General features: G+C 36.2%; 1 protein-coding gene across 1 annotated transcript in view; it reads right to left on the bottom strand.

The window, feature by feature from the left end:
- Positions 1–23,639, bottom strand: part of LOC102772862 (low-density lipoprotein receptor-related protein 1B) — a gene marked incomplete at both ends in the record, with an annotated part of 158,509 nt that overhangs the window by 26,176 nt on the left and 108,694 nt on the right. Inside the window, 6 exons of the mRNA XM_006761180.1 lie at positions 3,366–3,485; positions 4,991–5,110; positions 5,398–5,514; positions 9,155–9,248; positions 14,579–14,727; positions 15,585–15,773. Coding sequence (XP_006761243.1) covers positions 3,366–3,485; positions 4,991–5,110; positions 5,398–5,514; positions 9,155–9,248; positions 14,579–14,727; positions 15,585–15,773 — 789 coding nt within the window. The remainder of the gene's footprint in view (positions 1–3,365; positions 3,486–4,990; positions 5,111–5,397; positions 5,515–9,154; positions 9,249–14,578; positions 14,728–15,584; positions 15,774–23,639) is intronic.

Raw genomic sequence — 23,639 nt, 5'->3', positions numbered from 1 at the left:
AATGTACATCTTCTTGGTAGAGAGAGAGACAATGCCTGAAAGGTACTGAAGACAGTTACAGGAAGACTAAATGTGTTCCACTTAGACAGTTTAATGATTCACATGCAGCTCATTCATTTCTTTGTAGAGAAGCTAGAGGACAAATTCTATGGATAGGCTCTCCTTCAAGGGCTTTATTCAAACCAAAATATTTCAGTAGAAAAGAGGCTCTTTATTTATCTCTTCATACACACACACTCACACACTCATACACTCTCACACACACACACACACACTCACAGACACACACTCACACACTCACACATAGATATACTCACACGTACGAAAATGACATTGACAGAAATTGGCCTACACTCAAGCAATGAGGGGTGATGCCTGCATCCACAGCAGAGATTACCAATCTCAGATGCAGGTCATACCAGTCGGGCAGCAGAGAGCGCCACAGCCCCAGAGAGGGTGCAGATAGCAGCCCGTCCTCCTTCCCACCTGCTAACATAAAGATACATAACCCCACCCTCCAAGCATCTAAGACAGATTTTGTGATGTCACATGTTAGAAAATGTCTTCACTGAATAAGTGTATGTATATACTGTTTTCTAATATATAGAATGTAGTACATCATGCTTCCTGCATATACGAGCACAGAACTTTTCTTCCATGAATTATCTTGAAATCATGGGACTAACATTTGCTAAATGTGATTCTCTCTTTCATCTTTATTATTGAGAGTATTACAGATGTCCTCTCCCCGTTTTTTCCCTTTGCTCCCCATCACCTGGTTCCCGCCCTGCCCCAGGCCTTTACCACCCTATTGTCTGTGTTCATGGACAAGGCCTATATGCATATAAGATCTTTACTAATCTCTTCCCTTCCCCCTTTCCTCTGAGATTCGTCGGTCTGTTCCATGTTTCCATGCCTCTGGTTCTATTTTATTCATCAGTTTATTTGGTCATTAGATTCCACATATAAGTGAGACAACATGGAGGGACCTGGAGATGATTATGTTATGCAAAATAAGCCAGTCAGAGAAAGACAAATATCACATACTAAATGTGATTCTAAGTGCAAGGTAATAAAAATTCTGCAAATAACTAATTTGCATGTAAGTAAATTAAAATAGTATGAATAATTTTATTATATTTCTAGTCACCAGTATTAAAGCTTTCTCCCCAGGCCCATTCCAGGCTTTCTATCCTAAATGTTGACAGAATCCTGACTCTGAATATTGTCACATCTGCTTTGAATGAACTCTCATGCAAAGTGACAACCTGAGAACTGAGACTCCATGGCGTCAATAGGACAGGTTTCATTAACTGTTTTGTGCTTTATTTGCTAATGAATGCATAGTAATTGTAACATGTAGCAATAACCTTCAATATGAAAATGTGTTATTCACATTAATACACTAGAATACCAGAAAATGTTATGCTTCAAATTAGCATAGAAAATATAACACTATTTATGTAAACATTAAGAATGCTATAATCTATTAGGTACATATTAATGAATGCTTACCAATAGGGTAAAAGTTAAACAGAAAACATGTGAATGAATCATAACCACATCTGGCTTCAGGACAGGTGGAGGAAGAGAAGGAAAAGGTAGAGGTGGGCTTTAGTTGCTATTGCTGGGATTTGGGTGTTTAAAAGAGATCTCTTAGGCCAAATGTTAACATCGATTTAAAATGGTACATGGTGCTTACTGTATAACTTTCTGTACAAGTCGGTAAGTTTCAAATGCTTTATAATTTAACAGGCACTTCCTTTAATTAAAAAAATTCTGATCCTTATATTCCTATAGCTTGAGTAGACTGATTCAAGTTTCCTCACCAGGCATTTAAGAGAAAATCAAAACACACTTTAATCAATTCTATCTTTTGGTTTGAGCATGTTCAGTGTTGGGGAAAACATGCTGTGGAAAGTACAAAGCTACTGTGGGAAGCTCAAGTTCCTCTCACAACCTCCAGGTAGTGTGATTACAGCTAACACATTAATTAAAAATAAGTAGCCAAGCAGCAGTTTATACATCAAAACTCCTCAAAAGAAGCAAAAGAGTCTTAACCAATTTAGAAGCAAGACTCTCTTAGATGGCACAGAATTCTAGATAAGGTGAAGGGAGATAGGAAAAGAAATCAGGAAATGCAACCACAGGGAGGTGTGATGTAGAAGAACAAACAGTGGAATCCAGAGACTTGGGGCGTGAGTAAGGCGTTGGCCAGAAACTCCCAGGCAGAACAACTGATGAAAATAATGTTGCACTGGGAACTGGCAAATGTGAAATCTAGCAAATGCATTTAACACAATTTTGTCTAAGAAGCCTGAAAGTCCTATCTTTAACTTAGGCAAACTTTGTCTTCTCTAATCAATTTGCTAGATGATTATTTTTTATTTCCCCAATCAATGCTAAGTTTGGTGTATTCACCTATAAAATAGTCTCAAATAAATGTTTAATACGTGTTCATGAAATAAATTACACCTGACAACTATTGTTCGCTTCTGTCTAGCTTTCAACATTTTAAGATAGGATAAAATATATTAAACAAAATGAATATGTTCTCCATTTTTGCAATGTTAATTAAGGAATAAATGTTGTAAATAAAATAAATGATTTGAAGTGAAAACATTACTATTTCAGAAACAAATACTAACAAGTGATCACTGTCATCTATTAAAACAGAACAAATGCTTTCATTATTTTTCCTATATTTTTATCATATTTAAGCATTAATATTCATTGAATGAACGAAAAATCATATGAATTTAAGCAGAAAAATTAAGTCTAGAACAATATGAAAATAGCATTTTGTCATTTCTATTTATTAAATGCTAATATCATGTACATCCTCTAAAATAAGATAGTTTTATCCTATCTTTTTTAAAATCTATATTCTAGAAATATGACCTAATTGGTTTGGCTCAGTGGATAGAGCATCAGCCTGCAGACTCAAGGGTCCCAGGTTCGATTCCGGTCAAGGACATGTACCTTAGTTGTGGGCACATCACCAGTAGGTAGTGTGCAGGAGGCAGCTGATCTATGTTTTTCTCTCATCGATGTTTCTACCTCTCTATTCCTCTCCCTTCCTTTCTGTAAAAAATCAATAAAATATATTTTAAAAAAATAAAATAAAATCTATATTTTCAGAAATAGTTTTGACTTATACTAAGCAATACTTACTCTTTTGCTTTACCCCTCCTTTCTTTTTACAAAATAGCCAACCTGAGATTGTTGATTCTGGGAACACAGAGACAGACTTGCTCATGTAAGACTTCAGTCTCATCAGAATTGTGTTCAGATTCATTGCACCATGGCCATCTCAGATGATGACAAAACACAACAGTTCAGAGCCACAGTCACACAACACTCACCACAGTTGGCTTCGTCTGATGCGTCTGCACAGTCCGGATCCTCATCACAAACCCACAGCTTGGAAATGCAATGCTTGGTAGTTTTACATTGAAAATAGTCTGGAGAACAGCTGTTTTCAGCTTAAGAGGAAAACACCTATTAAAATGCAGCTTTGGACAAGTATAGTTGTGGGGTGGGGATGGGGCTGGGTAAGAGGTGGAGATATTGAGCAAAAAAGGATACTCTATATAAAAAACAATTAGACAAACAAATGCTTAAGGTAGTTGAAAATGTATCATCTTTTAATTAATGAGGCTCTGAAAGTGAGGAGTTTTAACTTTTAACTATAATGTATTCATGATATCTTTCAGTAGAAATAAATATAAACGTATTTCTCCAATGATGTATTTGATAAAAATCAGAGTTTTCAAAAACAATCCCACCTAAATTAGATTACATTTAAAAACTATCTTTATACACAAACAATTAAGGGAGTTTCAGAATAATTTTTTCCAGATAAATAAATTTTAAATTTTATATATAGTCAGTTTTATAAATGAAAAAAAAATTACTAAAATTGAAAGATACTAGTCAATGAAGAAATAAAAAGCACAAAATTACCAAAATCTCTAGTAGTGTTGTCTTTTAGGGGAGAGGTGAACATCTGACTTAGACTGTAAACCACATCACAAATCCTAGTGAGTTTAATGATCAGCTGCTAGAATGGCTAGCCATAAAGACCTGGGGCTGACTATTCTGAATGCATCATCTTAATCAAATTGCTGGATGACTGCACATTATTTACTGATAACATTTTTAGAGGAATAAAATAAAACTTCCACAAGACAGGAATGTTCACAGCATATCTTGAAATCCTGAAACCTGACAGGTGCTCTATCTATCCTTCAGAGCCTCTGTGTGTGTGTGTGTGTGTGTGTGTGTGTGTGTGTGTGCGTATGTTCGTGCAGCAGCCTGCCTGCCTATGCATACGTATGTAAATTGTTTTCTCTTTCACTTAAAGTAATTTGAATTTAGGCACTTGATGGAAATAAGAGGTGAACAAAATGGAAAATATTTTAATATTGTTCTTTGAAGTAGTTTGTTACGTTACATTAAATAGGGTCTTATTTACAGTTTTTAACAAATAGTTTTTTTGTTATTTTCCCCAGACTTTATTTCTTCTCGTATGTTTAAATATATCTTATGGGGATAGGGGGAAGCAACCTCTAATTAAAATAGAGTTAATTTCATGTGACTAACTAATTATTAGAAAATTACCTATACCTACTTACTATGAGCAAAAAAATAAATGTATGAAACAATTCCATAATCACCTATAATGCTGTTTTTGCTGCTTCTCTTAAGAATGAAATGAATGAATGAATTTTGTTTAATTATTGTCACAATCTCCAAGTAGCTTTTAAGTAAAGATGACCCATGTTTTAATTTTCTTCAATTTCTTCATTTAGAGCTTATTAAATAACCCATCCCAATAACCAGTAAACAACTGTATGGAATTACATGGCACAGTTGCTATTATATATTTCAACATTGTATAAATTTACAATGCATAATAATAATTTTTAGACCAATTTCAGTTGGAGGTCAGAGGTAATATAAGACAGAACATTCTTAGGTGACTTACGGCAGTCCTTTTCATCTTCCTCATCGCCACAGTCATCTTGGCCATTACATCTGAGGTTTACTGGGATACATTTCTGATTCTTGGTACACTTGAACTGACCTGAGAGGCAGACATGTGTATCTAAAAGATAAAAAGCAAAATTATTAGTGCCAAAACTCGGGTCTGCATTTAAATCAGTGTGGTCACACCCTGGCCAGATATCATTAAGATATGCCAGGGTTGTGGGTTTGTTTCCGGATCAGGGCACATACACTGTACAAAAATCAACCAATGAATGCATACATAAATGGAACAACAAATTGAGTGATTTCCCCCCTCTCTCTCAAATCAACAATAAAAAATGTCAGTGTGGACATAATCAGTGAAGAATTAGATCCATGTTCCTTAGTTAAAAATTAATCACCTACCACAGTTGAGTTCATCAGAATTGTCTCCGCAGTCATTCTCTCCATCACAGATGAAAGCAGGCAGAGCGCAGAGCCCCGTTCCACACTGAAATCGGCCTGGCTGACATTTAAATTCAGCTGGGGGAGAAAACATACAGGTATTGTGGAAGGACAATCTTAGATCATGATTCCTTAAACAGAGCTTTTCTGATGCTCAAGTGTTCATACTATTATTATAGTAAGCATATCCCAGAGCACAGTGGGAATATCTCACATCGATAGCCATCGGGTTCAGACGCACAGCTACACTATGAACAGCTCAGATTGCCTCAAGATTACATTTCAACTAAAGTTAAGAAAGCAATTAGCAACCTATGAATATAAATGTATAGATTAAAAAACATAAATGACTCCTTTCTTCAAATAAATGAGAGAATTTAGTGACAGAATAGAATGTCTTGTAATTTTAAAAAATAGTTACTCCAATATCATTTTTTAAAATCATTTATCTTTGGTCACTTTGCCACCTGTTGTGGTAAGAGAGGAATATCTGCCTCCAAAACATACTTCCCAGAACTACTTAAAGCAAATGCTACCTATAGGTATCACATTTTAAATCAGATTTATTTATATTCATTTCTATAATTGTATTAATGTAAAGGGCAATGTCATAAATACTAATGATTTTTATGTTCAACACATATTTTATTATAGTAAATAAACCCCAGATAATAGTTGATTTTATCTGCTATATTTTTGAGTTTACATAAGGAATAATAATAATGAAGTAAGATTCATTAAGTATCTACTAAGGATCAGGCATTGTGTGAGGCCCTTTCACATACAGTAACTAATTGAATCTCATCATAAACTTCTCACCTCAACATCATAAGCACTTTTATAAATGAGGAAATTAATCTTCATGGACAGAAAAGTTTCAAGTGTCAGACTCAGAATTTAAATCCAGATCTGACTTTGAAGTCTTCTCACAAACTATCTTGCTGGTAATAAAACATTTTTTTGACTGATGATCCTAATGTATGTTACTAATCATTGACTTTGAGATTAATAGAAACTAATAATGACTTATTAATTCAAGCCAATCAAATGTTGATAAATTATATATTAAATTTTTATGGAAAATAACATGTTTATAATTATGACATTAATTAAACATGTTCTTAACATTTAAAATATAACTGTTAATACATGCTGACTTCGATAGAAGTATGTTCTAAAATGTTGAGTCATGTACCTACAATCTATAACATTTATTAAACACACTCAATGTTTCAACTGTGCTATACTTAATTTTCTCATGCTCTAAACATGTTCATTTCCTCTATTTTCTATTGCTTCCTGTAAAGTTTCCTGTAATATTCCTTTGCTACTGAAAAACCCTCTCATAAGAATGAGGTAAATTCCTGCTTCTACGTCTGGTAAAGAACTGGGAAGCCTCACTGACTTTTAAATTTGCCTCTAGAATGATCCATGGTGAATTCAAATCTCATAGGAAATGGAATTACAAACTCATGATGCCAGAGAATTTTTGATGCATGTTTCCTATCTACATTTATGTAAAAAACATTATGTAAGTATGCAAGTATGTGAAACTGGGATCAGGCTTTCCTGTCTTTTAAAGTGCAAGTATAGGTATTGTCAGTATCTCTTAGTAGCCCCCAATGTTGATGATACAGCTATTCAAAAATGAATTCTATACACTCCACATACTCATGTACATCATTTCCACCTCACCATGACTCTCAAAATTAAATTATGCCTACAGATGTTCAATGCTGTTAACCCATCAACTCCAAGTAAGAGATCATTTATTACAAGATCACAGAGACCTGGTTGATGTGGCTCCGTGGCTGAGCGACGACCTATGAACCAGGAGAAGGTCTCGATTTGATTTCCTGTCAGGGCACATGCCTGAGTTGCTGCTCAATCCCCACTAGGGGGGTGCGGGAGGTAGCCAATCAATTATTCTCATCATTAATGTTTCTATCTCTCCCTTTCTCTCTACAGTCAGTAAAAATATATTTTAAAAATCACAAAGATAATGCCACCAATAAGAATGTGTAGTATTGGTATTTAACCAAGATAAGAGGTTTTTAGGTATCAGATGTCTCTTAGGTTCCCTTCAAAAGACATTAAAGTTTTGTTTGCTCACCATACAGTCTGACTTTTCATAAATTGTCAGTACTTAAATGCTGCAATCCAGTCAGTGAATAAATGTGAACAAAACTCATTAAACTAAATGTGTAGTTAATTTTTGTATATCAATTTGATTGCAGCATGAAATTTTAGTCTGGATTAAAGTAGAGTTCAGGAACTGAAACTATGTTAGAAGGGAAAGCACTGGTGTTAATGACTCTGTGCAGGGCATCATGGTGATATTTCCCAGTAAGGAATCTGGTTGGGAAAGGTCATGTTCACATGAGGACTAAATTAACACATTTATGTGTGTTTATTTCTATAAATGACATGAATCAGTTGTACTTACTTTATTTGCTATATCGAGAGAAAGTTTACCTTATTGTGGGGAAATTAATACCTTTCTTTAAATGAGTAAACCTCAATTGGTACTCAATATTTCTTATTACTTTGATATTTATTTTAATTCAATAACTTAAAAAAAGAATAACTCAGCTATAATAGTATATCTATCCCATTCAGATAATACTTTTTATATGTCATCTCTCATAATAAAAATAAAAACAATATTAATAAATCTAAGAACAGAGGATCTTTCAGAATCATAAAAAGAATATTAGAAAAGCGATGACTTTCATAACATTTTTTCTTCCTATTGAATATATTACTTGCTGCTTTCAAACATGTAAATGAGCTATGTGAAAGGACTTCAAGTGAGCAATGGAATACAGCTCGTGTAGGTAACTATCTAGTGACTGTGAGTTTGAAACAGCCTTGTAATTATGTGGTGGGAAATCTGCAGAAGGAAGCAGCTAGCTTTCACTATGACAGCACATTGTCCTCCTTTAGTGCAAGCCTAAGAAGAATCTTGAACGGAAATGTCAAGGCCAAATCATGGTAACCATTCACTGGGATGTTGAGGGAATTATAATGATTGACTGCACAGGTATCTTCAAATTGACAGGACAGTATTGGAATGACCCATGGAGTGAACTATACAGGCTATCAAGGAAAAGTCGGCCGATTGTTCATTACAATCAAAGTTACCAAAGATAGCTTTAAAAAAATGCCAATCACAGTCAGATGTCCAGACATACCTAATTGCTTGCCACTTTAAGGCAACTACTAAGAGCATACTAAATTGCCTAACTGAAAACTAATGAGCTATATTGGAAAAATCTGACTTTTCATAGATTTTTGGTATTTTAATACTGACAGGAAAGTGCAAAAATTATATCCGTTAATGGTAAGATTTCAGTCATTGAGTGACATTGAAAACTTCCCCATTTTTGTCTCCAGATTGATGATATATTGAGTCAAAATCATGCTGATTGTTACTGTTCTGATCATTACATTAAGCAATGTAGTTATTCCATAAGTGAATAAAATTAGAAAACTAACAAATTGCTGATGCTGTCACACTAAACATAGTAGTTACATATATATACCCAAGAAATTGCAACAAATTTCTGTTGTATTTTTAAATATAGACATATAAAATCTTTCTTTATAATTTTGAAAAGGTATCAGAAAGGGATTCTGTAGCTGTAGCTTCAAGTTTTCATGTCAGGGATTTAAGGAGCTCTAAATTCTAAATTCCCACATTCTTTAATGTACTCACGACAATCATCAGGCTCATCAGATCCATCACCACAGTCGTCCACGGTGTCACATTTCCACCAGAATGGAATACATTTATCAGTTTTGCAGCGAAACTTAAAAAAAGAAAGTAAGGAAGTTGAAATCCTACTCGTATATAACAGGCATTTAAAAACTCACCAGGGCAGAGCAGGCTAGCCTAATCCCTTGTGGCAAATGTGAACTATGGTGGGTTTAGAGAATTCCATGGCAGGGAATAAATGCACAACAATCAGCACCAAAATAATCTTCCAGGAAAGCACATTGTCCAGGTAAGCCTCCTGGGACTGCCTGAGCACAGAGGAGATCACCCGTTAACATATTGTCTGTGGGTGCTATTGCACCAGACAGAGTTAGTTCACTGATTGCTACAGAGACCATGTGGCCAACAAAGCCTGAAATACTTATCATCTGGCCCTTTATTAAAAAAGTTTGCTGAACACTGGACAGGGGTAAAAATTTTTAGGAGGAGTTACCTAGTTAATTTAGATTAACCTAACTGCATTGTATTTTCTCAGGAATCTGGGACAATTCGATTCACATTTCTGTCTCTGTTCCTTAGTCAGCAAATGAGGAGGTGAAGATAATCTGAAGGACCCTCTCCAGCTCCATTATGCTGTGTTTCCATGGAATTTCCTGAACATTCACATACTGTCTTTGGTCATCATGAATATCTGCTCTACATAAATCTTAAGAATACTTCCTAAAGCAGGTGAGAATGACACAGTTATTGTCAGTTTATAGAATGCTTAGTTAATACACATGAGCATTTTGGATAAATAAGAGAGATTTTTGATAACTAGAAAGCTAAAAATAAGGCTGCAATAGGTATTTCTGCTGACTTTTAAAAAGGGAAACAGAAGAAAACTGCTATAATAAAACTTGTTCTTATAATTATTTAAAACACCATTCAATAAGTTGAAAAGGTTGCATGGCAATACTTACCTACAGGCTATGTAGCATGTGGGTAACGTGTTGCTAGTGAAAATTTCCAGATTAATATTGTAAGGAAGGTTATGTGAACTGAAATTCATCCCCTGAAGCAGAGTCTGGACTATTGCTCCCTTTGCTATTGGCCATATGTACACAGAGATCAAGAAAGCTCAGTCAATTCATTCCTTAGTGATCTCAGACCACAAACTAATAATCTCTTTCTTTGCAACATTCAGTTCTAGGCTTACTCTGATTTGATAAAAGAAATAAAAGAAAATCAAACTTTCCACACAGAGAGCACATATACCTGAAATAGCTATCAAAAAATTCACTTTAAATTATAAAAACCAAGCAATAGATCATGTTTAGAATATTTATTGCAGCATTATAATTTTTCTTCTGCATTTTAATAGGAATTCAGTGAAAAACATCACAGTATTCTTCTGAAATTAAAAATATGAGTTAATTTTCTAAACTTTATTTTCTTTTAAAGTGTTTCTGTTGTAATCCCCACATGAGTTATTAAAAGCAAGGTGGCATTTATTGAAGCATGTTATATACCAGACACATTTGCAACATAGAAAAATATAGCCTAGGTTCAATTTTCTCTAAGGAAAATGGATTAGCACACTAAAAGTTTTGTTCATTTAAGATACTGTTACTTTCTTCAAGTAAGAGAGAATTGGATGTTAATCTTTGCTGCAAATGTCTGGATATCACGGAGTTGCTTCAGAATAGATTTACATTATTATTATTTTTTTTAATAAGAGGGTGGATTTGTTTTTTCTTATTATTTCCAGCGACAATACTGGAGAGCAACAGAGCAATGTTATCTCAGGGGAAAATCTGACCATTGGAGCAATTTTTCCATGTTGGCTTTGTCTCTGGTCATGGCTGTTGTGGCTTTCATAAATTATCAGAGGGGAAATATTACTTTTATGGATAGTGATTATCTGGGGGATATAAGGTTAAGTATGAAAGCAATTGCCCTGAACATTAAACGTTTCCAGTCATGTCAGTATAGCAAAGTACATTAGTAAGAAGATTTCAGTTCTCCTGGGTATATTCAAAGTCTTCCCAGTCAAGATTTGGAAAAAAAAAATCTAAAATTCGCATTTTTAAATGCACTAATATGCCTGATTTAAATAAACACCTACTGTTGCAATTACATATGATATTATGGTTTGTATACCATTTCAGTTTTAATAAGATTATTGAAGGTTTTGAGTTAAGAGAGGCTGGGGTAAAACATACTTCCATTATATTTTATGCTAGTCAACATTTAATTCATTACTCTCAGAGGAAGATGTGTCTCAGCTTCATGACTTCATTTTTTTTTCATACTTAAATACAGTAACTTTAAAAAGATTAATGCTAGCCCTAGTTGGTTGTTCAGTGGTTAGAGCATCATCCTGTAACCTGAAAGGTCCTGGGTTTGATTCAAGGGCACGTACCTAGGTTGCAGGCTCAATTCTGCCTGGGTTGGGGCATGTGCAGGAGGCAACCAATCGATGTGTCTCTCTCACATCAATTTTTCTCTGTCTCTCCCTCTCCTTCTACTCTCTAAAAATCAATGAGAAAATATCTTTGGGCAAGGATTAACCAAAAAAAAAGGATTAATGCTAAATATAAATATAAAATATTCTTCATGGGAAATGTTCTCCAAGACTAGTATCTTATAAAGTAAATTGCAGACTGCAATTATCACTCAGCTATAAATAAACTACTAAATACATGTCTCCTAAACAGATACAGGAATAAAATGCAAATCCCACATATACTAGAGGTGAAGTTCAGTTAAAACAGGAAAAGTCTCGCCCTAGCTGATTGGCCTCAGTGGATAAAGTATCAGCCTGCGGTCTGAAGGGTCCTGGGTTCGATTCCAGTCAAGGGTGCATACCTGAGTTGTGAGTTTGATCCCCAGTGGGGGGAATGCAGGAGGCAGCTGATCAATGATTCTCATCATTGATGTTTCTATCTCTCTCCCTCTTCCTTCATCTCTAAAATAAATAAAAAAAATATTTTAAAAACAAACTTATCTTTACTTAAAAGATAAGTAAAGCCATTTTAAATTACTTTTTATTTTCAATTTAAATGACTTAAATTTAATATTTGAAGTTGTTATTGCTATAAAATTGGTTTAATTATTATACAGATTTTCTTATGTTTATTTTCAATTATAAAAGAATTCTTTTTTTAAAATATATTTTATTGATTTTTTACAGAGAGGAAGGGAGAGAGAGAGAGAGAGTCAGAAACATCGATGAGAGAGAGACATCGATTAGCTGCCTCCTGCACATACCCTACTGGGGATGTGCCCGCAACCCAGGTACATGCCCTTGACCGGAATCGAACCTGGGATCTTTCAGTCCGCAGGCCGACGCTCTATCCACTGAGCCAAACTGGTTTCGGCATAAAAGAATTCTTATTGGTGTGATTTACATACTTTATTTTTTTAAAATACAATATCATTTGGGGGCATATATTATTGGTTGCAATCATTAGATGATAACAAATCAAAATTTCCTAATAAGATGAATTCAAACTGCAACATTCATATCTGAAAACTTAATTGTCTGATTCGTAAATACTTAGGTTACTTACTTCATTTTAATGTCTACCTGATTAAAATGTGTTTATAATAAACAAATTGACTTTTTAAAAAAAAATCAGAGATAAAATGGCTACATAAACCACAAGGCTTATAAGGTTAACCACTAGGATTATATTAGCTGATGTTCATTAACTTTTTCTTTAAAAAATCAATAAAGCCCTATCCTGTTTGGCTCAGTGGATAGAGCGTCGGCCAGCAGAGTAAAGGGTCCCAGGTTCGATTTTGGCCAAAGGCACATGCCCGAGTTACAGGCTCAATCCCCCGCAGTGGGGGGCATGCAGGAGGCAACCAATCAATGATTCTTTCTCATCATTGATGTTTCTATCTCTCTATTTCTCTCCATTCCTCTCTGAAATAAATTTATATATATATTTAAAAAAACTATTAACATATTTTTTAAAAAGAGTAACTTAATTATTAAAATTTTCTGATTTGAATTAGTTGGTTTTCCAGTTCTAGCGGTGACGTCATGGAAGAGAGTGAATTTCTTTCAGCGTGTGCTTGTTTTTGAAATAGAGAGGCTAAGACAAGCTCACCCTGCCTCTCCAGCTGTGACTCTGAGCATCATACATTAAAGAACTGTACAAAGGGGAAGAGATGGAGCCTCTTCCAGGGAGGCAGTGCGTGTAGTGGTTAAAGACACAGTCTCTGAAACCAGCCCTCTAGTGAATGTGACCCTGACTTTGCTTTCAATTGGCTGGATTATGTAGGGTTTGTTACTTAACTTTTGGGCGCCTCAGTCTTGTCTTCTTTTAAATAGGACTGGTGGTTTGTGCAGGCGGCTGTTATGAAGATTGAGTTGGAAAAGTTTCTGGTGCATAATCAGTGTTATCACCCTTGCCCTCTAGTGCACCTGGCATGTACTTGAGGAAGCATGCAATCGTGTGGGCTGCCATCAGGAGGTTTTGATGTCTAGTCAAAACATAGATCACGCTGGCCAGGCCAAATTAGTCATTAAAAAAAACAAACAAAAAAACAAATTACAGCCCAGCCAGTGTGGCTCAGTGGTTGAGTGTCGACCTATTAACCAGGAGGCCAAGGTTCAATTTCCAGTCAGAACAAATGCCTGGGTTGTGGGCTCCACCCGCAGTGTGGGGAGTTCAGGAGCCATACAATCAATGATTCTCTTTCATCATTGATGTTTCTATCTCCTTCTCCCTTCCTCTCTGAAATCAATAAAAATAAAACACACACACACACACACACAACAGTTTCTTCGAGAATTTTTATCTGAAACAAGATACTGATTCAAATATAACAAAACCAAATTTTATAGTCTTATGACTATTGCCCAAAATTTTTAATAATAAAATCAAGTCAATGCATCTATCATTAAGCGTTGATGAAAATTTTAATTCTGGGATATACTAACTGCACATGATAACATTTTGAAGAAAAAAAGTTTTCAGAAAAAAATATTTAGATCATATAATCTTTTAATTTGAAAAAATCTATAAATCATTTTTGACACAATTCATTTTTCCATATCACATCAACTGAGGAAAGGGAGAGGGGTGGAGATGGTGATACAGAGGAGATCATCTAAGAGTCTTGTTTGTTTGTTTAAGCTGCACATAACTTAGTTTTCATCCTATGCTTCAATGACCTTGCTTTCCTTAAATACGTCACATCTCCTCGGATGATTCTGCTATGCCCACTCATGATTTGAAAAGTTATATTGTAACTGCTTTTTATTTACTCTGTAACTCTCTCTATGATGTATGGAATGATTAGCTAAAATTATGCAAAACAAAAAGAAATAATGTTTTGAAAAGTATTTACACACAAAAAAATTCAGGTAAAGCCTTTATAACAGCTTGCCCATACATCCTATGAATTGATTTCAAGATCTCCACTCACCTGACTGGCTGTGCAGTTGGATAAGCAAGTCCTGTTATCAACTGCAAGATAGAAGTTGGTGGGACATGCACAGGAATGAGTCCTTCCAGGGGCCAAAAGGCAGAGATGACTGCAACCTCCATTATTTATCATACAGAGATGTTTGGAAACTACAAATGAGACAGAAACAACAAGAAAACAGGATAATCAAGACCAATAATATAATATAATATTTGAAATAAGACATTTAAGCTTCATAATTTGAAATTGAATAGAACTTTGTAATGAAGAACACAGTGGTTATAAACATAATTTTACTTTGTTACAAATTCTATTGTTGTCCAATGGCATTAATTTTATCATTAAATAATTTAAGAATGCATTTCCACAAAAACAAGCATTTTAGTAGAAAAAAATCATTGTCCCTAAGAAAAAAACAACAGCAGAGACTAGAAGCATTTTGGATGAAGACATACATATGTTTAGAAATATTAATGTAAAATAAAACAATGTAATAATGATCAATAACTAACAGTGTAGTCATTTTGTTTATTAGACCAATTTTGTATGTTAAGCAACATAATCAATACTTTAATAACAACTGATAGAATTCCCATTAGACATATGCTTAAGAAAACAGTATATTTCTCATTTTTACAATCCTTGAGCTACTTAAATATAATTTATTTTACCCAGCATTCCAGAAACTAAGAATCCTGTAACTATTTTGTAAATATATTATTTCAAGAATTCAGTGTCTATTTCTTCAACTACTTGTATTATTGTCATTTCTGCTTAATATAATTCAACAAATCAATAACTATTTGTACTATTATTGAGCTTCCAATCATATTCCTTAACAATAGTGCTTTATATCAACTGAATTCATTCTATACAATTATGCTCAATAATAAAATCTCACAATATTTCTCAAAAATAAATTTACACTTAACCTTGGAGGAAACAAAAATGGAATGTTACTAAAAGATGTTGATGCATTTATGGAAATCATGGAAAGAATAATTACCATCGGGTTGTCTATAAGAATGATACACCTGGATATCTGTGATGGCATGCCATGAGTTAATCAGTGAGAGTCTGTCTGCTCCCGAGGTTTTATGGGCACGGCTGAGTGACTTGGTTTTCCCATCAGTCCAGTAGATGTAGTCTTCAAACAATGTTAGTGCAATCACCCCTGGAATGTCTTGATTAGGGACTGTAATAGGAGATGGTAAGATTAATGTTCGGTCTTGGAAGACTGCCAGTTAAAATATTCAATACTACATGGGCTGTCAGACACAACTGCTACAGAACTGCACGTGAATAATTGCTGTGACAACCTGTCAGGCTGGCAAGGTTCTTTATTACCGGTTAAGAGAACGCAGGATCTGGCACAGCAGTGTGCTTTGCTCACATTTAGCTTGGTTCGACCACTGGGAAGAAAAAGAATGCAATCCTGCTCACAAATAGTGGCTGCTTCGCCAGAAACAAGTAACATCCAACATTTAAACAGTGTATATATCCAGCTAATTCTAACTTAAATCCTTAAATCTACAGGTCATTGTACTGCTCTCTCCCACATTTAAATTGACTAAATTATATATCCAGGATGAAATTTCTATCTACCTACAGATAGAGTGACAATAAGACTACCATAAACCATTTTAGTCACTGAGATTTTATGAGTATTTTTACTTGCAAAATGAGATGGGATAGAAATGGAGAAAAATAAGTGTGACGGATAACAATGTATTATGCAGATTTAACAGCCATAAAATTGTTTAGTTGCAGGTTAAAATTGTTTTATAATTATACCTCATTATAGGACTGGGTTTAAGTGTAAACACTAGAATGAGCATTACAGACATGCATTTTTCTTTTAAGCAATTTCAGGGTCCTATCAGGTAAATAAGATGTAATAATTTTTTTGGTGGTTGGAGGTTAAATAATAAAAAAATAAATTCCCAAATTTGCACACACATTCCAATATATTCATCTGTATTCATTTTTAGGTCTAATTTTAGAAACTCAGAAAATGTTTATTAATTAAAAATGATACTGTAAATCAAGTAATAGGTACATTTTTATAAATTAATTTTAATGAACGAATATGTTTGACATCTGTCTCACTCAGTAGCAACTGAAAGCTATCAAAATTTATAACATAAATATTGGGTGTTTCACAGGCCTTACTTTTAAAATGTTGAATTAATTTATATTGTTATCTGGAAATAGAAATTTTAAATCTACTGATTTGTTATTTTTATTCTGATGGGACAAATGTAATCAGAGACTTCATTATGACTTAGAGAAAACAGAAATAAAAGAAATAAAATGAGACTCTTCCAAATAGGTGACAAATTAAGCCATTGACTATTACCAATAAGTAGGTTCTGGCCCGAAATCCAACTTAGAACAGACATTATGCATATAAAATATGTAAAAACTCAGGACAATCTAGATGTGCACATATGATACAAATACTCAGACTAAATTATCTGTGTAGTCCTATACACAGGGAGCCCATCACTAAAATGATAAGTGGGCTTGGACAGAAAGATGAAGAGGAGGACATTACCAGCATAAATCATGTTTGAGTTATTTATACAAACTATTCCCACTTTTCCCCTTTGGCTGTATAAATTCTTTTGGGAAGATAAAACAAATATGGCAAATGTGAACAATAGTATGACTCTTGGTGATGGGTGATCATTATAACAATCTTTCAACTTCTGTATATGTTTGGAAATTTTCAAAATAAGACAGAAATTTCCAGAAAAAGTTGAAAGTCTCAGAAACATTCAATTCATATTTCCTTAGATATGAAGAAGCAATTGCAACATTACATTAAATATGGGTCCAAAAAGTTAATCATTACTTTAAAAATTCTCAGTTCACCAGAGAGTCCACTGACTTCTTTTCCAAAAAGTGGTTATTGTAAGAATTTGCCTATTAGCATCTCAAAAATAGTCTTTTAAATACTCAGTAAGTAACTACAGTTCACGTTTAATAAGCACTTGGGTGCCAGGAAGTAGGCCAGATGTTCTCAACAATGGAAGAGGCAATTCCAGTCCCAAAGAAAAAAAATTATCAAGCCCAGATATTTATAGTTCTGCAGTTGAGAAACCCTACAGTAGAATAACCATTTTATACACCTCACTGTATTTAGTACCACAACTCTATTGTGCAATAGTAGAATACTGGTATCCTTATAAGAGGGAGATACCAGGGCTGTGCACATATAGAGAAAAGGCCATGTGAGGACATAGCAAGCCAAGGTGAGGCCTCAGTGGAAAATAAACCTGCCAATATCTTCATTTTGGGCTCCAGCTTTCAGAACTGTGAGGAAATAAATTTCCATTTGTGGGAACCACACCAGGGCCCCGGATAGTCAAGGCCAATGGGAGCACAGAAGCCTTATTGTCAATACACCGGAATGACCAAGGTCACTCTGAACATGAGCCTAACCAGGGTGCCCAAGGCCAAGATACCATGAATGGATGCAAGGACACATGGTACACTGTGCCCTTCTGTAGCCAAAATATGATTGATATCACCTTGATAACTAGCCTTCTTTGTCTCTGGAGTAATATACATTACTGACCAGCTAGTCTGCTAGAGAGAGAGCAGCTGGGCAGAGCAGAGGCTAGAGAGAGCTCAGGAAAGCAGAGGCAGTAGGCACAGAGAATGTAGCTCCTATATGTGCAGGAGAGAGGAGAGCTCAGAGCTGACAGCTGAGAGCTGATACTGCTACAATGGAAGGCTGAGCTCATAGAGAGCTCAGATATAGCTACCACGTTACCCAGCCAGTGTGCTAGGCAGGGGAGGCAGGAGAAGCTGCTGAGCCAGAGAGCTTAGGTACCACTGTGATGTGAGGTGGCAAGTCTAGGGGGCAGCATGCAGCTGCTCAGATAATAGCTGTCGTTACAGAGATTAATGCTGCTATGTGAGAAAGATATGTATTCACCAGCTGGTGTCTGGTTGCCTGCCTGTATGGACTTTTCTGTGAAGAATTGTTTGTCTGATGGCTATATGGCTTCTGGCGTCTGCCTCCAAGGAGGTCCAGCCCTAGGCAGAGGGGCTGAGACGCAACACCTATAACTAGTGAACAGGGGATAAAGGAGGAACTTGGACTAAGTTCCCAAAAGTTAGGACAGTGAGCAGGGTTCGAGGAAGAACCAGCCCAGGTGTAGTTGGGAAGAACTGAGAATACCTGGACTGAGAACAACTCAGAGAAGTACTGAGCAGTGCTCCTGCTGGCTCTGACACCACTGTGTCAGCCACCCAGTTTCTGGTACTTCATTCTGGTAGCCTTAGCAAACAAATATAAGTTCATAAAGCAATGGGATTAATGTAATAAACTCCATGTAAAAATCATTCTATTCAATTACTTGATTGCAATTACACTGTGTATAATATTTAGACATGGGACAATATAAGCACTGGGCAAGGTTATTACCTCTAAACTTGTAATGATCACCCACCAGAAACCCTCTGTTATCAGATAATCAATATTAATTTATGGAGTTTGTAAATTAAATTCTTATTTTAGAAGAAGTGAGGAGATAGAAGAAGAGGCTAGGTAGAGAGGGATGGGACCATGGGGGCTAGGAAGTGGAAAGCTGCAGATGTGGGCAGAGTACAGCCTGCTGACTATGTTCTGTTCCGAGAAAAACACAAAGTGACCTAGAACTAGACCCAACTGGGCTGGAAAGAAGGGTGCATGGGAGACATAAGCTTTGAAATGTATGGATATTATTGTGATATGCAGGTTTCAGATAAATAATCACAAGACAGTGGGGTGTATAACCAATCTCAAGGATGTTGCTAAGGCAGAATTCTTTGAAAGAGCCAATCAGAAGCGAGCAAGGCATGTATCAACCCTTAGACAAAAAAGCACACTTTTTTTTCCTCTCTCATTCTGGCATGCTAGGTTCCAGTGGGTGTGCTCTCCTGCACTCATGTGGCTTATGGCCAGGTGGGACTCCACACGTGGACTAAGACTTTAATTAGCTTTGATACTGAACTACACCCAGCTAGTTACAACATGGAACAGAAGCTCTGGAAACTAGCCTACTTTTTACTCTCCTGGAACCTCAGCTGCATCTTTTTCAGGCCTGGCTTCTCTCAATAAACTTTGCTTCCCTTAACCAATTTTGTCCGCAAATCCATTCTTTGGTTTTGAAAGACAGGGAACTCGGATATAAACCCCATATATCAGTTTCAGAAGGATGACACATAGGTGAATGTGCAGAGCATGCAGTAAAGTCGGGTGAAAGTGAAGAAAATCAGTCCCTTTGCCAAAAGTGACCATCTGTTTTATTTGATTCCTTGTTTGATATTAGTAATAAAGAATAGGATTATCTGTAGTAGCTTTATAAACCCACTGCAGGCCTGCTCATTTGGCAAACATGCTAATTTCTCAAACAGCATCTAACACAACCACCAAAGTGTTCCTTCTAGAACCAACAAAAACACAGTAAAAACACCAACTTATGTTAACAAGAAGAAATCTAGTCTCATATATTTAACTAGAGGCCCGGTGCAGGTCCCTCAGCCCAACCTGCACCCTCTCCAATTCGGGAGCCCTCAGGGGATGTGCTACTGACGGCTTGGGCCCACTCCCTGTCGTTCTCTGCTCTCTGTGGGGCCTGACTGCTCCACACCACGGGGATAGGCAAGCAGGCCCTGCTGGGTGCTGCCTGTGGACCCCACTTGCCTGCCTGTGGGTCACCACCCCCACCGCCCAGCAGGCCCTGCTGTGTGCTGCCTGCAGCCCCGTTTGCCTGCTGAAGTCACGTTGCCAGGGTGACGCCACCAGCATCCTGCCCAGCCACTATGGGCGCCGCCATCTTTGTCGTGGAGTGATGGTTAATTTGCATATTATTCTTTTATTAGATAGGATGTTATACTGTCTCCACAAACTACTGTCTGAGAGATGGTGACAACTTCCTTTAATATCACCACTAATGCCAACAAAAATTTAAAAAACACACAAAAGAAAACAAAACAAAAGTGTTTACATATTACCTTTTTAGGAGTTCAGCTCAGAACTTGGCAGTATCATTCCATTTCTTCTTTAGGCCCTAAATCTCTTCACAAGAGTAATTGACTATCTGCTTAAGCTTCTGTGAAAAAATTACTATATACTAACTGCTAGATGATCAGTATAAATAAATGAATCTGCGCTTTCCATAAACATATGAAGAATTCAACCCACATTGAGAGTAAATGAGATGTCCTGAGCCAAAGCATCATATATCTTGGTACAAGAAACTTTCCCATTTCAGAATGAAAAAATAAAGTTATTTATTTTTTGCCTCTTTACTTATTGATATATATGTATATATGTATGCCCGTGTTAGGTATCTGTGTATATGCAACAATATACATATAATACCTACATATATAATACATATATGTATAAATATTACATATATACACATATATAAGTAAAAGAGCAACAAGAAAGATGTATTTCAAAGTAATTTGGCAGTTGTTATAACTAACAAAGTATATATGGGAAGTGTTATGACATGAGAACATTTAACTAACTTACTAATAATGAGATAATGGGTTTATAAACAAAGTAGTTGATGTTTTCTCAAAATTACAATGGCTATCCCTTTTAAAAGAAAAACAATATGCCCACTTATTGTACATAAGATTGTCTTTGCTTTGTAAAAAAAAGGGGATGTGAAAAAATTAGGAAATGTTTCATTTACAGATATTCAGTATACACACAGACAAAAATAATACACACACACAGGAGTAACAGAACTATTATGTGGGCTGCAGTTTAAGAGGTAGTTATTATATATTTAAAGCCTATTTTAAAGCTACTTTCTGTAGTTAGGCTTCTTTTTTTTTAATATATTTTATTGATTTTTTACAGAGAGTAAGGGAGAGAGATAGTCAGAAACATCGATGAGAGAGAAACATCGATCAGCCGCCTCCTGCACACTCCCCACTGGGGATGTGCCCACAACCAAGGTACATGCCCTTGACCGGAATCAAACCCGGGACCTTTCAGTCCACAGGCCGATGCTCTATCCACTGAGCCAAACTGGTTTCGGCTGTAGTTAGGCTTCTATTCTGTATAACAGCATCATTTACTGTCCTGTTTCCAACATTACACTCAAACTCTAGGCTGCCATTGGCTATCTCTATCAGAAGAAAGGAGTCAATATTTGTCAAAATAGAAATCAAAGAAAGCTTCCTTTGTGTGGATTTTCCCTCTTGGACAAGTCATGTGCTATTCTGCTAAGGTTCCTAGTAATTATGGCAAATAGAAAAGGGAGAAATGCAGAATCTGCATTTGGCTTAACTGTTGCTTCACAGCTAGAGATACTTTATTACAATGCTTGTTTCTTTTCCTTTTTGATAGCATTTATCATGCTAAAGAAGCATATTTCCAAATAAAATATTTCCATTTTATATTTAAAACTAATTTAGTTTAAATACTTCAGAACAAAATGCACCAAGTGACTCAGTTGGTTGGAGTGTTGTCTGGTATACCACAAGGTTGTGGGTTTGATTCCCAGTCAGGACACATACCTGGGTTGCAACTCTGATCATGGTTGGAAAGCAAAAGGGAGGAAATGGATGGAGGTTTCTCTCTCACATTGATGTGTCACTCTTGCCTCTCTCTCTCTCTCTCTCTCTCTCTCACCCCGCCTTCCTGTCACTCTAAAAAAATCAATAAACATATCCTTGGTTGAGGATTTAAAAAATAGACCAATAGCCCAGTACTAATTTTTTTTTAATTATAAAGAATTAATGTATGGATTTATTGCATGATCCAATGATCCTTAAGGTCAACCTGTCCTCACTGTACAAACTACTAGGATTGAAAATTTAATCTCCTAAAACTTTAAAGTTAACAAGAATCTATACTAATAAAAGGGTAATATGCTGTGCTCGCTTCAGCAGCACATATACTAAAAAGGGTAATATGCTAACTAGACTGGGAGACTTTCCAGGAGACCTTCCAGACGTTCTTCTGGACAAAGCCATGGTGGCGGGGCTGAGGCAGAGGCGGTTAGAGGCCAAGAGGGGAGGGCAGTTGTGGGTAATCAGGCCAGGATGGGACGGCAGTTGTGGGTGATCAGGCTGATGGGGGGCAGGGCCATTGAGGGTAAGCAGACCATCAGTGGGGATCAGTTGGAGGTGATCAGAACATTGGAGGGGAGGCAATTTGGAGTGAGCAGGCCAGCAGGGGAGCAGCTGGGGGTGAGCAGGCCAGCAGGCAGAGTGGTTAGGGGCAATCAGGGAAGCAGGTGAGTGGTTAGGAGCCAGCAGTCCTGGATTGTGAGAGGGATGTCTGACTGCCGGTTTGGGCCTGATCCCTGTAAACTGGCAGTAGGACATCCTTTGAGGGGTCCCAGATTGGAGAGGGTGCAGGATTGGCTGAGGGCCACCCCCACCCCCATGCATGAATTTTGTGCACCAGGACAGTAGTATAAAATAAAACTTAATCTCTTTCAATATCTTTTCTATTGGTCAAGGACCCTATATTAAACAGATAATACATTATTAAATGGTAATGTAATATAATTTAACTGAACAAGACAGTCTTAGGTACAACAACTGGTCATATTATTTTTCTCTTAATTATTTACAGAGGTTTGGGCCTGACTAGGTGACTTGTTTTATCCCAACAGAATTATTTCTTTCACCAGGTCTGTTACCAGAAGCTGGTGAAAGCTGCAGTTCAATAAAAAGAGCCAGACACCAAGAGAAGACACCATTTGTTGGAGGAACTCAGCCAGTGCTAACCCCCTGTGGTTGTACATGGAGGAAAGCGGATGAATAAATATTCTGACTTTTTCCTTCATCCACCATCTCATCTCCTGCTAATGTTTTCCACAGATTAAATCCAGCTTGAGCCCAGAAGGTGAAAGAGCCTAGTGATATAGTCCACATTTTCAGCCTACTAGCATGGAAAGGAGGCAAATATGGGATAGCTAGAACTCCCTCCAGTTAAGATTTCCAATTTGTTTTTCATCTCACATTTCATCTCTCATATCAAAATCCATCAATAAATCCCACAACCTAGGCGATATAGTGCAAACTATATAAC

The sequence above is a fragment of the Myotis davidii genome, unplaced genomic scaffold (assembly GCF_000327345.1).
Source record: "Myotis davidii unplaced genomic scaffold, ASM32734v1 scaffold2958, whole genome shotgun sequence".
Taxonomy (NCBI): domain Eukaryota; kingdom Metazoa; phylum Chordata; class Mammalia; order Chiroptera; family Vespertilionidae; genus Myotis; species Myotis davidii.
The sequence above is the reverse complement of the archived record's forward strand: the minus strand, read 5'-3'. Positions and strand labels throughout refer to the sequence as shown.